General features: G+C 39.4%; 2 protein-coding genes across 3 annotated transcripts; both read left to right on the top strand.

The window, feature by feature from the left end:
- Nucleotides 1-110: 110 nt before the first annotated feature.
- On the top strand, nt 111-2,728 carry prr13 (proline rich 13). The gene is made up of 4 exons (XM_034083166.2): nt 111-219; nt 885-945; nt 1,039-1,622; nt 2,288-2,728. Exons 2-4 carry the CDS (start codon nt 930-932, stop codon nt 2,333-2,335), a joined length of 648 nt encoding a protein of 215 aa, XP_033939057.1. The 5' UTR covers nt 111-219; nt 885-929; the 3' UTR covers nt 2,336-2,728.
- A 398-nt stretch (nt 2,729-3,126) lies between these two features.
- LOC117446535 (poly(rC)-binding protein 2) lies at nt 3,127-15,339 on the top strand. Of its 2 annotated transcripts, XM_034082776.2 has the most exons (14): nt 3,127-3,216; nt 4,004-4,039; nt 4,499-4,621; nt 5,657-5,680; nt 5,787-5,819; nt 5,969-6,085; nt 6,177-6,308; nt 6,434-6,562; nt 7,703-7,777; nt 8,480-8,521; nt 9,557-9,629; nt 9,862-9,914; nt 10,187-10,356; nt 14,152-15,339. In XM_034082776.2, the coding sequence occupies exons 2-14, from the start codon at nt 4,028-4,030 to the stop codon at nt 14,186-14,188; spliced, it is 1,020 nt and encodes a 339-aa protein (XP_033938667.1). In that variant the 5' UTR covers nt 3,127-3,216; nt 4,004-4,027; the 3' UTR covers nt 14,189-15,339. The 2 variants fall into 2 exon arrangements, with proteins under 2 accessions (XP_033938667.1, XP_033938668.1); XM_034082777.2 differs by lacking the exon at nt 4,004-4,039 and having other exon boundaries at nt 3,131-3,216.
- The last annotated feature ends 353 nt before the right edge of the window (nt 15,340-15,692 follow it).

Here is a 15,692-nt window from a genome sequence, read left to right as displayed (position 1 = left end):
TTGGGGGGACACATCATTAACATTATCTTTTGTAGCTCAGAAACACGTAGATCAGACTTTTATCATAGCCTGTTGGACTTTTGCCATTACGTAAACAAGGTGCGTAACCTTTAACAATGGGCGTGGCTTCCTGATGCATCTCTGCTGCTCAATGCGGAACAAATAGCCTACAGAACTCCGGAACTCAAGATTCCTGACAATCTGCTGGAAGTTTCCAAGGTAAACCCACGACATTCACAAACGCATATTTTGAGTCGCATTTATGGACCAGAGCAACTATAAACTACAACAATCAGAATATTAAGACTTTGATTTGAGATTTCCGTCATATCGTGGTTAAATGAGGAAGGTGTTGGGGAAATGACTGGCAGTTGTTGAAGCAGAGACCACAATTTATGTTAAGCACGTCATGACCCGTTTTGGGTGTATTTATGTCGTGTGGGAAAGTGACTCTAATCCATGTTAGCACGCTGTATAGTGTATTATTGAAGTACATTTCTTGGTAATTGTAAAGTTTAAAACAAGTCAATTCCGTTAAGTTTCACAGCTTGACTGTATTATTAGACCTGTAGCCTACAGTCTATAGATTAGAATATTTGTGTATCTTTATCTTTAGCAATCATTTGTATTTTAACAGAAAACAAATCATAATCAAGAGCAAAGCCTAAACCATAGACTGTGGCCTAAACTCATCACACAATAAAATAAACTATATACAACGTGTGTTGACAAAGCATGATATCATTAGAAATAATGAACTACATTGTTTGGAAAAAAACGTGGTGACATGTTTGATATGGATTGTATCTTTCCTACATTCTAAATAAATGATAAAAGACAGTAGTTTTTAGCCATACGGCATTAATTCTCCATTGTTTCCTCAGGGTTTTTGGGACGTGTTTTCCTTGTCACATCAAATAAGCACAACCATGTGGCCAAATCAAGGTAAGGAAATCATATCATCATCAAAGCAATTTTTTTCTTAGGCCTAACTTATATAGATGTTCTGAGCAATATTGTGTGTTTGCTTTTTTTTAGGTCCTCCCCCTCCGATGGGCCCCCAAAACCCTGCCTACCCACCTGGCTACAACCCTGCCTATCCTTCTGCACCTCCATCAGGGGGACTATTTCCCCAACCTGCACACCCAGCATACCCGGCTGGGCAACACCCGGCAGGACCATATCCGGCTGGGCAATACCCGGCTGGGCAACACCCAGCAGGACCATATCCGGCTGGGCAATACCCGGCTGGGCAACACCCGGCAGGACCATATCCGGCTGGGCAATACCCAGCTGGCATGAACCCAGCCATGGGACCAAATGTACATCCAGGGGCGATGCCTTATGGAGCTCCTGGCCAGCATCCTTATCCTATGGCTCCAGGTGGATATCCAGTCCCTCCTGGGGGTGTTCACCCAGGTCCATACCCCCACTCTCCAAAAGGTGGTCACCATAAAGGCCACAAAGGTGACCACAAAGGTCATCATCATGGAGGCCTAAATCCCATGGGTATGGGGGGAATGGCTGGAATGGGAATGGGGCTGGCCGGGCATAAAGGCCACAAAAAGATGAAGAAGATGAAGAAGATGAAGAAAGCACATAAAGGGGACAAACACGGCAAGGTGAGATTATGTTTTAAATCTGTAAAAGCTGTTTAGAATGGATCCTCTCGTAGGTGAAGGATTATTGCCAGTACTAGATAAAAAGATGAAATTTGACCTTTCTTACGCCCCGGGCCTTCGGGACATTGTCATGTCAATCTGAAGTCCTGCACTAAACAAAGAAAGTGCAATCATGACTCAACAAGTGCAAAGTGCAATACAACTGAAGAGACACAACACTGTTTGGAATTAACATTCTTGATGAGGGATAGGCTATTGATTATAATTTTAACTATAGAGAATAATTATATTGCAATGGCACAACAAAACTATCAATAACCAGTTGCTAGATTGGATAATGAAACATGATGATTGCGTGTACAAGCATAGAAAAAACAATCGATTATACTAATTGGTTCTGGAAAGTAAAGTTTTGTTTTCTACAGCTCTTTTTGCAAATTCTGCAACCACATATGATAATTATTTGTAAACATTCAATCAATAATTTGCTTTATAATGTGCTTAAAAATAGTGACCTCAGGACCTATTTAAAATAGACATCTTTAAAAATACTCTTTTATGCAGTGTAAATAAAGGAAAACGTTTCCTGTTTGTGTTTAAAGCTATAATTAAAAAGCTATTAAAATTTGAATACGTACGTAACCTTTCTTTTTCTTTTCCCACAGTCCTCCAGCAGCAGTAGCAGCAGCAGCAGCAGCAGCAGCAGTGACTAAGACTGAGGCTTCCACTTTGAGGGAAGGCTTTCACAGAAATGTCACTTTACAAAAGGACTATTAACAATAAACACACAAAGGTCATAATTAACACTTTTAATAGAATGTAAAAAAAATGCGTCACAGAACACTTCCATAGCATTTAGCTTTACTTGCATTCCATCATGTCTTACATCTTGTTTTGGTTTGTGGGTGTTTTATTACAAATGATCCATAGTGTGACATATTGAAATTATTTCCAAAGTGTGTTATGCTATATTAAAAAAAAATCTTACATTGTAATTTTGTAAAATAAATTGTGTATATTGTATTTTTTTCTTCTTTAGGAAGATTAATAATATAGATACTGAAGCTTTGTATGTATGCCTATTGATTTGTTTTCCTTCTACTATACATGACTGCAGAAATCGTTATTCTGCATTGCTTTGTATCATCACTAATTGTATTTACATATAAAGGTTATTCAACTAACCTTCTCAATAAATACTTTTTAAAGGAAAAATCTACGTGGGTGTTTTCCTCAAGATAATAAATAATTGAAGTTATTAGTTGCTTATTTTTTTATATGACATCCTTTAATTGAAATGCTATGTTGTTCTTATGCATAATGTTCGACAAATGTGCAACTGTAACTTTTTTAAGAGGAGATTTGGGGCACCTGCAGGTCACACTGAGGAGGGGGGTTTTGGTTGGCTGATAGGGGAAAGTTCAGAGGTTATAATTGTGTTGTCTTTGTGCAAAGGAGTGGAGCTCGATCTCACATCATCACTCTTCCCTCTTCCTTTCTAAACTCTCCCCCGGGTTTCTACCCACCCGAACCTCTCCCCTTCTACCCTTACAACCCCAACCCTCCCCCGGTCACGTACCATCTCTCGAATCAGGTAAGTTTTATTCAACTGTGCTGTTCTTATATTTCTGTTATGATCTGAAGTAGCAGAAAGAAATCGCGCCCAGTAGCTACGGGCTGCTTCCCCAGTATGCTAACAGGCCGCATGATGATGAGCACGCAGTCTCCGTATGATCCGGTTAGCTTAGCTAACCACGGAGGAGTTTGATTGTGATGTTAGTCTAACCTCCTGTTTAGTCTATGGTGCCTGCCTTTGATCCAAAGAGCAACTAACTTCCATTTAACGAAAGCGTCCGATATTTTGACAGCTATTAATAACATTGGCTAATCAAGCTAACTAGCTAGCTTTGCTAAGTAGCGCACGCATGCCCCATTCATTTTCCAGCATGCTAAATGGCTAACAAGAATAGTTAATGGACTTACTTTAACCTAAACAACACATGCCAAGTATGCATTTAAATGTCTGCTGTTCACGTAAACATACTTATTTATGGTTATTATGAAATGTGTTTAACTACAGCGTGGGGGGTAAATCAATCGCACTTCTGTTGACACACTTGATTCATCGCTAATGATGAAGACATCGTTAGCATCCAAGCAGTAGCATGGAGATGGATTCATTTCAATATTTGGTGTTTTGAGTTAGATAATTTGGGTCGGAGCACTCCTCAGATGTTTGAAAAATAAATGCAGCAAACTAACAGCGTGTAGTTGGCACAGTAGAAGTGAGTCCTGAGCTATTTAATCATGATTAATGATAGTACGCATCACTTTCATTAGCATGAGCTGTGACACAGATTTACCATTTTCTCTTTGAATAGGTTTATTAAGGAGAAATTTGTCTAATGGAATACCAGGTATAATCATCACATATTTGCACATTTGACGTTTATTGTTACACATTTAGCCTAAGTATGTTTCATGGTCTGGTGTTAACTGAATGTGTTAGTTTGATTGCAGATATCTGGGATTAATGGGCCTTTACATTCTTTGTGTTATGCTGATATTTAAATATGTCCCCATTTTAATGATATATCTTTATCCAACAACATAATCTGAAATTCTGAAAAGTATTACAAAATCTCAAGGGGTCAGAAAATTGTATATTAGACAAAGCTAAGATGTGGACTATTAACTCACCATGGGTGTAAAATAAATATTGATGTAGTGAATGCTAATGCTGAAATTACAAGAACACCAAATTCCTTACTCTTGTTATCTTAAATTGCATCCATCTTTTTTCTTGTTCTTCTTAGATAATCCTGTAAGTGCACATGATGTGGTATATCATTGCTTGTCTGCTATGCCCTTTTTAGATCGAACTCGGTGACCAAAGTCCCCAGTTCTGCACAGACCCCCAGGTTGCAGTTATGGACTCCGGTGTGATTGAAGGAGGACTCAATGTCACCCTTACCATAAGGCTGCTCATGCATGGCAAGGTGAGGCCACCTGTCAGCTGCTGGTGTCAGCACTGTAGTAATCTATGACGTTATATTTATGGAAATGTGAGATACCAGGGGAATAAAGGGCAGCTCTTTGATGTGATGAGCAAGGGTATTGACTTGGTGACAGCATCCTGTATCGCCAAGAATAGTGTGGAGTGCTGTTTTGGCATGTTCCTGTGTTTGAGCTTTCACAAAGGAGACCTTGATTGTCTCATCTCTAAATTTGTTGTATTCGAAATTGAATCCATTTACCTAAAATATTAATGTTTCCTCTTTGCTATGATTTCGGTTTATCAAGATTTCTGATTTATTTTACTGAGTGAAGTTAAAATCCTCATCCTCTCCTTCATTGATCTCTGAATAATGCCAGAGCGGCTTGAAAAATAAAATGGTCAACCTTTTCTACATAATACACTTGGTAAAAATCAGCAACCAGGAGCCAAGACATTCCATTTGCTGTTTCATCTAATCCGTCCGGCTTTCACAACAGCCGTATAGCCACACACGTGTTGCATCTTTGAGTCCCACAGTGGCCTGTTGTTATTATGGTTTCAAATGCTAAAATATGGCAAGAAGTGGCTTCCCAAAGTCTATCTCTGACATGTCAGCTTATACTGTGTATAACTATATATTCAAAAATTGCATGAGTCCAGAAACTATCCTTTTTGAAAGCTCTGCTAGTTTTTAGCATCTTAAGAGGCACTAGCAAGGCATTAGCAGCCTTGCAGCACTGTGGGCTTGGCTGCATCCTGGATCTCCCTTTGGTCAACAGCACCATCTTGAGCAAGAGTGGGACAAACACAAACTGCCTGTGAAGGAGAGCTGTAGAATTCATGGCGGATCAGGCTGTTTACAGTTCTTACAATGACACCTGTTCTTCTTGTGAAAGTGTTGTGAAACCATAACACTTAGGTTATTGAAGGATTCTCTTTGCCTGATAACATTGGCAAGCTGTAGCGAAAGAGGTAAGATGAATCTGACTCCAGATGATTAATGAGCCAAATTAATCGTTCTCTTTTTCTATTTTAGGAAGTCGGAAGTATTATTGGAAAGGTAAGGTTCTGTTTAATATAACTGCTATTTAGATTTTCTATCATTTGAATATGTGTTATTTTATTCCATATACTGACTGAGTCTGACTTTTGTTCTCTGCTTATAGAAAGGTGAATCTGTGAAGAAGATGAGAGAAGAGGTGAGATCTTTGATTCTTATCTCCGTTATGGTAAAATACAATGGGATATCATTGTGTGTGTGAGGCCAGTCGGCAGCTTGAATTCTCTTTTACAATAGGATGTCTTTCAAATGTCGTCTTTTAATTCCTTGCTTTCTATTTGTTTGTAGAGCGGGGCTCGCATCAATATCTCTGAGGGCAATTGTCCTGAGAGGATCATTACTTTAGCAGGTCCAACCACCGCCATCTTTAAAGCATTCTCTATGATCATTGAAAAGCTGGAAGAGGTAGGTCAACATTTTTGCTGACTCATGGATTAACTGTTCAGCTGCAACTAGCTCAAACTCAAACTAGATTAACCTTTCTCTTTATTCCCAGGACATAAGCAGCTCAATGACAAACAGCACCGCTACCAGCAAGCCCCCGGTGACCCTACGCATTGTGGTGCCTGCCAGCCAGTGTGGCTCCCTCATCGGGAAGGGTGGCTGCAAGATCAAGGAAATCCGAGAGGTAATGCAAACATTTTGAAGCTCTAATTCGCTGACTGTCACCTTTTACCCATTGAAGGAAGTACATTTAAGACAAATACACAGCAGACTTCTGATCTCATTTGACTTACTAATTGTGTGTTTCAGTCAACTGGTGCTCAGGTACAAGTGGCCGGAGACATGCTCCCCAACTCCACAGAGCGAGCCATCACCATCGCTGGTACTCCCCAGTCGATAATTGAGTGTGTGAAGCAGATCTGTGTGGTCATGCTTGAGGTAAGTGGACTCATGAAAGCTATGAAGCAAATAAAGTGGTAGCTGTTGACCTATAAATTAATGATGTGAAACATTATGATCCCTGGGCCTTTGGCTGCGGTGTTGGGTTTGGACTAGGGGTGCAACAACTAATCGACTTAATCGATTAAAATCGATGACCAAATTAGTTGCCAACTAATTCAGTCGTCGATTCGTTGGTGACGTCATCACGTGTGTTTTACGCGCCGTTAAGCTCCAACGTTATTGGTCTTTTTATCGGTACTGGAGACATTTAAAAAATATATGTCATGTATTATTGCTACAAAAACATTATATCGCAGTCTTAGTGTCGTCAACTAGTTTCTAATATGCAAAAAGACAAACAAATGCGTCTATGATGTATTTTCGATCAGACGAGATCTCTCTCCCCCGTCTGTGTGCGAGGGGGCGGGGCAGTTTACACACACGCAGTTTACACACACGCAGCTGCCACATGCAGCAACACACTGCGGAGATGGCGGAGAGAACGCGCTCCGAGGTGTGGTTCAACTTTACCTCCACATGCTCCACATCCAGACGGAGGAATGCACCGGGTTCGACTGTCTTTCTAGCGGCTCTGTAGCTCCATCCACGAGTAACGTTTCCACGTCAGATATTATGTATGCTAGCAGCAACACACGGAGTTAACTACATTATACAAACATGGGTTAATGATTAGAGGTAACTGAGTTATTTATTTAGTTAAAGTTTCAGCTATTCTGTTTACAGTTCTGTCATCAGATTATTTAATACGATTTGTTAAAACATTGTCATTTCTTTTGATGTGAAATATTATTTTATTTAAATAAAAAGCAACGTTCGTTTTGTTCAAAATGTGTTTAGTTAATAATATATGTATTTTTGAATCAAGTATTCATCTTTATTGTCTTCAATGTTAGTTTCCACATGCCTAAAACAACCTCAAGCTAAATCTAAAAGTTGATGGCTAAATAAGAGAAATTGTGCAAGGCATAATAGTCCGAATAGTCGATTAATCGATTATCAAATTAGTCGTTTGTTGCAGCCCTAGTTTGGACCAGAAAGGTCACAAGCCGATCAACAGAATTTGTGGTTGTTTTTTGCACCAATATTAAAACACATCTACCTTTTTGGGCTCTACAGTCTCCCCCTAAGGGCGTCACTATCCCCTACCGACCCAAACCTTCAGGATCCCCTGTCATCTTCGCTGGCGGACAGGTACATACGACACAGTGTGTCACCTTTTTTAAATGTATTTACGTTTATTTTGAAGGAGTTTATTGCTTTACTACTTTTACTTATATTATGACCTTAGAAATATTGATGTGTGATGAAATGCATTCTGATAATTGTGTATGTAATTGTGCCAAACCACACTATGTAGAGTGGCTGTGTTTTTGAGATAAGAACTCATTTGCAACCAGAGGTGCTTCTGTTACTCATTTGAGGAAAATAACGCCAACATTAATTATTTTAAGTAATGCCTTTTTTAGTTGTCTAGTGACCATAACACATTTTCTCCAGAGGCAGTTTGTTAAAGATTCTTAACATTGTTAGTGTCTTCATAATTAGTTTTGAGCATTGGCATTCAGAAGTGTGGTGACCTAGTTCCCACCATTGTTGGTCCAGACCACAATGCATTGAGGGTGCCCGTTGGACTAAAAGCTTATTATTATTTTTACAAAATAACTAAATCCCTCCTGGATTTCTTTAAATCCACTAGTTTGTCTCCAAAGATGTGTCTCTTATTCCAGAAAAGTAGAAACTTTGGACAAGACATATTCTTAAATGATATTGGTTTGGAATAGGCTTGATGATAATAATAATAATAATAATGTCTTGGAGTCTTCATGAGATGTGTAGAGAAGAAATATCTGCTGTGGGGCCCAAGAAACCTTTTTTGTTTGTATTTTTTTTCAGGCATATGCTGTACAAGGACAGCATGCGATTCCACAGCCAGATGTAAGTGCAGTAAACATTTTGACCACTCCTACCCATAATTACCACTGCTGTCTTTCAAAATGTGCTTCCATCCACCCACCCAATTCCCATTTATCAGCATACAACTATAGCAATCCTAATTACATTTTTGTATCTACTAATTGCATCATTTGTAATTGTAAAGGGAGCAGCAATGTTTGTACAGTTCATATTTTGAATGGAATTCAGTTGTGAATTAAACTGACATTTGTTCTGTAATGGTCCTGACTCTCCACTGTTCCATGAATTATAATCTGTTCCTGCTGCTCACTCTTTCCTGTTTTTCTTTCCCTTGTGTTCTGTCTTGTTCTACGTGCCTCATTAGGCTGTCCCAGATAAATATGTTGGGATTCTTCCCCCTTTATTGTTACCATGTCGTCTGCCCGCTTTGACGTTTAGAGTTTTATCAGGGCTGTTTGATGTGATGGACCGAAGATCATTAGTCTTACTTGTTACTGAATATTAGCAACAGAGCAAGTCGGATATCATTTAAAGCATCATATCGCATATATATATATATATATTTCATCGGGTTAATGCAATTTGTTCTTGTTTATTAATCTCAGTTAAGTGACACAAACATGTTGTCTCTTCCTTAAATCCTCCCTTCCCGCTATAGAGGTGATGACCGGTAAAGTGTGATGCTCAGTGCAAATTGTCACAGGTCATAGTTGGGACTTGTATTGGTGATGATTAGGGAATCGCCTGCATATTGAGAGCTCCCTCTCTTATGTATTGTGACTTGGCCCTGAAGACTCCCAGAAAGCATTACCAGCTGATGCAGCCTGCACTTTGGAGGAATAAGGCTTGGGTACCCCACATAGACAAGCCATGAAACACAGTGGTGTTCAGACACCTGAGTAGAGCTTTGTCAGAGGATCAGATATTTACACACCAGGTTCCTAATTGTTCTTAGTGTAGCTGTCCGTACTGACTGTTATTTGTTGTGTTCTGTGTTCTATTCCCTCACTGCCTTCTCTCTCACAGTCTTCTTCTTCTGCTGCTATCTCTCCACAGCTCACCAAACTTCACCAGCTGGCGATGCAGCAGAGCCCCTTCCCCATCGCACAAAGTAACCAAGGATTCACTGGTATGCAGCCCAACAAGGCTTTGGACACAAGACTAAACCTTGTTTTGTGTTAAGGTCATATCAGACTGCATTGTGTTGCATCCCATTGGCATGCAATGCATCACAAAACACTACAATCCAAATAAGAGGAAATGGGGACGGATTATAATGACTTGAATATTTTGTTATAGATGTTGAGTGCACATTTTGATTGACTGTTTTGATTAAATGTTCTTGTTTATTTGTCTTAAAGGGATGGATGCTTCTGCTCAAACCAGTTCCCATGAGATGACCATTCCAAATGATGTGAGTACTTCTAAAACAACATTATCAATGTTTAACAGTTCATGTTGGGGCATCTGTTCTCATCCACAATTCAGCTGTATTTATCTAACCTTACTGTTTGATGGTAATTTAAAAAAAAGAAACTTAATAATTGTGAATAATCACCTTTTGTGTATAACGCTTTATTCAAGCGTCATAAATACAAGTTGCTACCCTTATCCAAAGGCATCTCCATAGTGTTTTCAGACTCTATTATTCCTATAACTTACCCCTCCTGCTCTTCTTCATCACAGCTGATTGGGTGCATCATTGGCCGCCAGGGAGCAAAGATCAACGAGATCAGGCAAATGTCAGGTGCCCAGATCAAGATTGCAAATCCAGTGGATGGATCGACTGACCGCCAGGTCACCATCACAGGCTCTCCCGCCAGCATCAGTCTGGCCGAGTACCTCATCAATGCCAGGTAAGATCATCAATAACATAGTTAGCTCAAACAAGGTTAGTAATCAGTCCCAGGCTTTTAAGTTCAAGCATTACATTAGCCTGGTTTACTTTGAGTTTCTGCGCCGCTTCAGTTTGTGTTAGGGATACAAATCTTAAGCAATTAGTTTAACCAATAGTTGTCCAGTTTAATTTTTTATCAGTTAATCATTAATTTATGAAATAGGTCTTTTTTCCTTTTTAGAAAACTTTTGACTGACATCACTTATGTTCAACAAAAAATCAGATGTTGACACATTAGTTGTACTCGCAGCAAACACCTTCCATGTTCATTAGAAGACTATTTAGACCACACTATATGAATTGAAGTATCTAACGACTAAAATAGCTTTTAAACGACCAATAATAAATATTTTGCATACGTGATCTACATGATGAAGTGATATTTGGTTTACCGTAGCGAACATTAGCCTAGTTGCCAGAAACAGCTGCTCAGCTGGATGCGTTTCCTGCTATGCCCCGACTTTATCTTTCCATTTACTGCCACTGCTTATTTTCTTTATACTTGGAGCAGGGGAGTGGCGCACTAACAGTCATCACTGTTTTGTAGATTTAGTTGGAAAAGGGTAACAAGAGTTCTACTGCTTTCTGGTACTCAAAACATTATGCTTCAGAATTCATCAGCAGGACAGCCGCCTTGAGCAGTGTCAGGCATGCAGTCTTCTTTTTTTTTTTTTTTTCTTAAATTACACAATTACCCTATCATATTTTTGTATTGGTCAAATTATTACCAGCTACTGACCAACCATTTACAACATCCTTATTTGTAGTCTATAAATGTTAAAGGAAAAACTACAGTTACTTGATCTACCTGATTATATCTCTCACAATGCTAATCCACAAGAGGATAAAATAGTTTATGTAATATCGTATGTAAATACTAGGGCTGTATCCGAATATTCGTACGTTGGAGTACTATTCGGGTTTCAATTTCGTTATTTTTTTTTTTTGTCTTTTTTCTAATTTGAAATCTCCAATATCAACATAAGAGCTTGTGCCTCCTTTGGGGGGGGGGGGGGCTGGCTGGCTGGCTGGCTGGCTGGCTGGCTGGCTAACACTAAACCATAAACGTTATTGTTTACTTTCTCCGTCTTTATATGTAGATTTCGCCGTTAATGTCACGTTGTTTCCATAGCAACACCAACTTCCTGTCAACAACGCTAACTCTCCATCAAAATAAAAGCATGTCCATGCCAAGCCAAATTACACTTAAGACATATACAACTGCAACGAAAGTAACAAACACAATGCGATATCCTTTTCAATTTCAAAGAACACAAATTGGGTTACATTAACAAATAACTATAAAACAGCCCTAGTAAATACACAAGTGCCTACCTGCTGTGCTAACTTGTTTAGGTTGGATTTGTGTTCAAATTCCAATGATTAATTTACACTATGTTTTTACAATTTCTTTTTAACCACTGCTTACATCACTTTGATGTTGCCAGCTCTGTCAGTCTGCTGTTGTGCTTTTTCACTTGGCTTAACATCGATCCACCCGTAGAGATGTCCTTTTTTCTTTTTGGATTCACACATTTATTTCTAATGAAACTTTTAGTTTGGCGTTTCACATCACTGAGTGACACCCCCCCACACACACACCTCCTACCGATCCCCCCCACCCATTGATCACCAGCCTGCCCTGTGACCCATCCCGACTGTGTTGTCCCTCTCTCCTTGTCTCTCTTTCTACAGTGTAGAGTCCTCTAAACCTCCTCCCTCCTCCTCCTCCTTGAACCCTGAGCAGACCAGCCCGTGCTCTCCCTCCACCTCTACTACTACTACTACTACTACTACCACCACCTCCTCTGCTGCTATCTCTTCTTCCTCCTCCTCCTCCTCTTCCTCCTGTGTGGTGCCCCCCTCAGCCTCCATCCCTCTGTCCTTGTTGGCTCCAGGGCCGCCTCCTCCTCCCTCCTCCTCCTCCTCTTCCTCCTCCACTGATTCCCTGCTCCCCAGCTCTCCTGCCTGTGTCTCAAGTCTCCTCAGTCTCAAGCCCCTCCCTCTGCTGGCCCTCCATGTTGTCAGCGGGGCCAGTAAGCCCTCTCACCCAATACCCGCTGAGCCCAAAATCACCCCCGAGCTGAGCTCCAAGTCTAAAAGGCGAAGGCTCTCCCCTTACTAACCAAGGAAGCACAAGTCATCTACTAAAGTGCTGACGATGCTCTCTGTTGTCTGTACCTGCACTCGCTTTTGTATCTGGCTGTGCCACGCCACGCTTACTACCGAAACAAATGCACACACACACTAGTATTTAACAGCCAGACAGATGGTTGCTGACATATTTATGAAATAAATATCTGTAGCCTGTCTCCTAAAGAAATGACATGTTGAGTGCATTATATTTTTAAATGACTTTGAAGTTAGCATGGACGGTGAAATATTTTACTGAAGCATTTCTCTCTTTGTGTAAGCTCTGCTCAGGTAGCGGCTCTCTTTAATATGTCACATTGTATTTATTGGAATAGTTTTCTTGTAGTGAATTTTAAGTGACTATTGTTGGATGTTATAACGTGTGTATTTAGTTTTTAGCTTATGTAAGAAGCAATGTCAATTCCAAGTAAATATGCCCTCAGGTATCAAAGGCAACAAACCACCCTTTATTTAGATCTTTATGTAGATGTGATAAATGCAAACGCATCTAACCAGTTAAGCTTATTGTTAAATAAAAACGTTGACAGTTGAAATGCCAATATGCTAACTTGTTGATAGTTGGGTGAGAGGATGAATATCCCTCATGTCTGTACAGTACAAATGTTGCAAGACGTTTCTTTAGCTTAACACTAAGACTGGAAACTGCTAACCTGACTGTCGAGAGCTAACAGCATCTCTTGTTTGTGAAATCCTTACAAAAGGGAAATGTAAAACACATTGTGGTTTCACAAGGGTTCAAATCATTACCACTTTCTCTCCACTCACCATTTATGCTAGTACACTTGCCATTGCACATTTTATAAAGTGCATTTGGGTGACCCAAATTAATAAATACTTTGTGGCCGTTGCTCTACGCCTCTCACATAAAAAGTCATTATCGGACCACAATAGATTGCTCTCCTCTTGCACGTCTTCAGCGCAATGCATGATTCTCGTTTTAGTTCTTGATTTTTTGTAAATGTTTACATTAAGTCCTATGTTATTATAATTCTCACTATACATTAAGATAACATCACACTTGAGAACCCACTTTATAGTGGATTTAATAGTGAGTAGTTGCATTTTGAAGCCAGCCTGTTTCTCGGCCAAAGCAGTGATTCCTGAAGTCTCAGCTGGTTGCCTGGCAACCTCAGTGACGACAAGACTGTTTCTCTGTACAAACTGAATGCAATGTGTTAAATTGTGAATATTGGAGGTGCTGGAAGTTGGGTTTTGTGATTTATTTTACATGTTTACCCTGACAGAATCAGGATAGCTGCTTTAATGTATTAATACTATGCTAAGCTAACCGCCTGCTATCAACCTTATCCATTTTCAGCAAGAACGCGAATAAGCGTTTTTTATAACATTTTAACTTACTTTATGGTTTAATGGACCAATGGTTATCAGTTTTAGCTCTGAAAAGCTGTCGGCTGAGAGGAGTAATAATTTACAAGATTCTCACAGAACTTATCAACTTTTCGTAGTATAGGAACACTAAATACAACTTTTATTTAAAAAAAATCATCTTATACAGTATATGAAATGTATGTCTGATTGCATGCCTTATTTTCTCTCTCCCCCCCCCCCCCCCCCCTGCTCCGGGTGTCTCTCTCTCCAGGCTTTCCTCTGAGGCCACAGGACTGGCAGCCAACTAGTACGACACTGCATCTGCACTAAATCTCACTTTTATATCATCGGCCACCACAAAACAGTCAATGCAACTACCCAACTTAAGAGTTTATATATTATGCTGCCTCTTTTGTCATTTGAAATCATGTCAACTGACACTGATTTGACCCACTCAGTTCAGTTCATTATTTATTTCATTTGTTTTGGTTTTAGTCAGAAGAATCGTACTAGGTTTTTAATTCCCTTTTTTGAGTCGAGTTGGAGGTTTTAATTATTTGTTATAAGACTTTAGTTTTTTTTAATGAATCCCTCGCTCTCTTCCCCCCTTTTTTTTCTTTCTTTCGCCATCACAAAGGAGTGGAGTTGATAAACTCTGAATAGGCATATAGATTTAGTTGTGTACAGTCAGTTTTTTTTCTTTTCAAAGGAAGTCAAAAAATAATAGACTGTTTTACTCTCCGTTTATATATACACGCCCCTCCCTTCTCTCACCCAGTTCCACAAAGTCTGTCCATTTTATGTCCACACTTCATTTAATTATACACAGCATTCTTCCCCTTTGTCACCTTTTCAATTTGAAGTGCTTGTAACATGAGTTAAAAAAACGTAGCTATACAATGCACTGTCACAAATTTGTATTTGGTTATAGAGAGAAAAGTTTTAACACTCATTAGTTCTCCAGATAATTTAAAGTGTATTTCTACGCATGTCATCTCCTCTACATGTCATTCCTGTTTCCACCCCCCCCTCCTCGTCCTGAGATCATATGTTGATATTTTGCTGGGATGGGATGTTTTTGGGGGATTTGGGCTTGGCACTGGGGTTCAGAAGCAGAGGGTTCTCCTCGCTTTTTTTGTAAAGACTGATGTATACTTAAAAAAAAAATGTTGGAATATTTGTTTTAAATGGATGAAATATTTTTTTTTAAACTACCAAAGGGGGATTAACTCCTGGACAATGACTACACTCTATTAGATGTGATGAGGATCTGGAACCAGACAAAGAAAGGGTTGTGAGTTAACACTAGTTTCCTGCTCTTTGCTTTGCTCGAGTCAGACAATTATTTTATTTTTTATTTGCAGGAAAGAGACTTGTGCACGTTTTTGAGACTGTAGACCTGGGTGCCACAACATTGTTTAAAAAAATACAGAAATAAAGATGTGAAATGCTCAAACCACCACTTGTCTTGAGTGTTTTGTCACTGAAAGATACTGAACCCACAATTTGAGATTTTACAGGTTTGATTTTTATTTAAAACTGTTTCTTAAATATATTTATTGTACAGTTACAATAATATAAAAAGCAAACGTTTTTGTTCATACAGGGTTGTTTATATCAGCATGACGGAAAACAAGTACCTCCACAGTTCAGACACTAGAGGGCAGTAGTTTTGCTTTTTGGCAACATTTTCTCCTGCAGGAGGGTTTCTATCATTAAATCTTGGGGGCACAATATCTTAAAATCTCTTAAAACACCAGATTAAAAAACGGAAGCTGCCAATTTTAGCTTATTGAGTTGGACCTGATCAGT

Source organism: Pseudochaenichthys georgianus, chromosome 5 (genome assembly GCF_902827115.2).
Source record: "Pseudochaenichthys georgianus chromosome 5, fPseGeo1.2, whole genome shotgun sequence".
Classification (NCBI taxonomy): domain Eukaryota; kingdom Metazoa; phylum Chordata; class Actinopteri; order Perciformes; family Channichthyidae; genus Pseudochaenichthys; species Pseudochaenichthys georgianus.
Note: the sequence above shows the minus strand (reverse complement) of the source record. Positions and strands in the feature narration are given on the sequence as shown.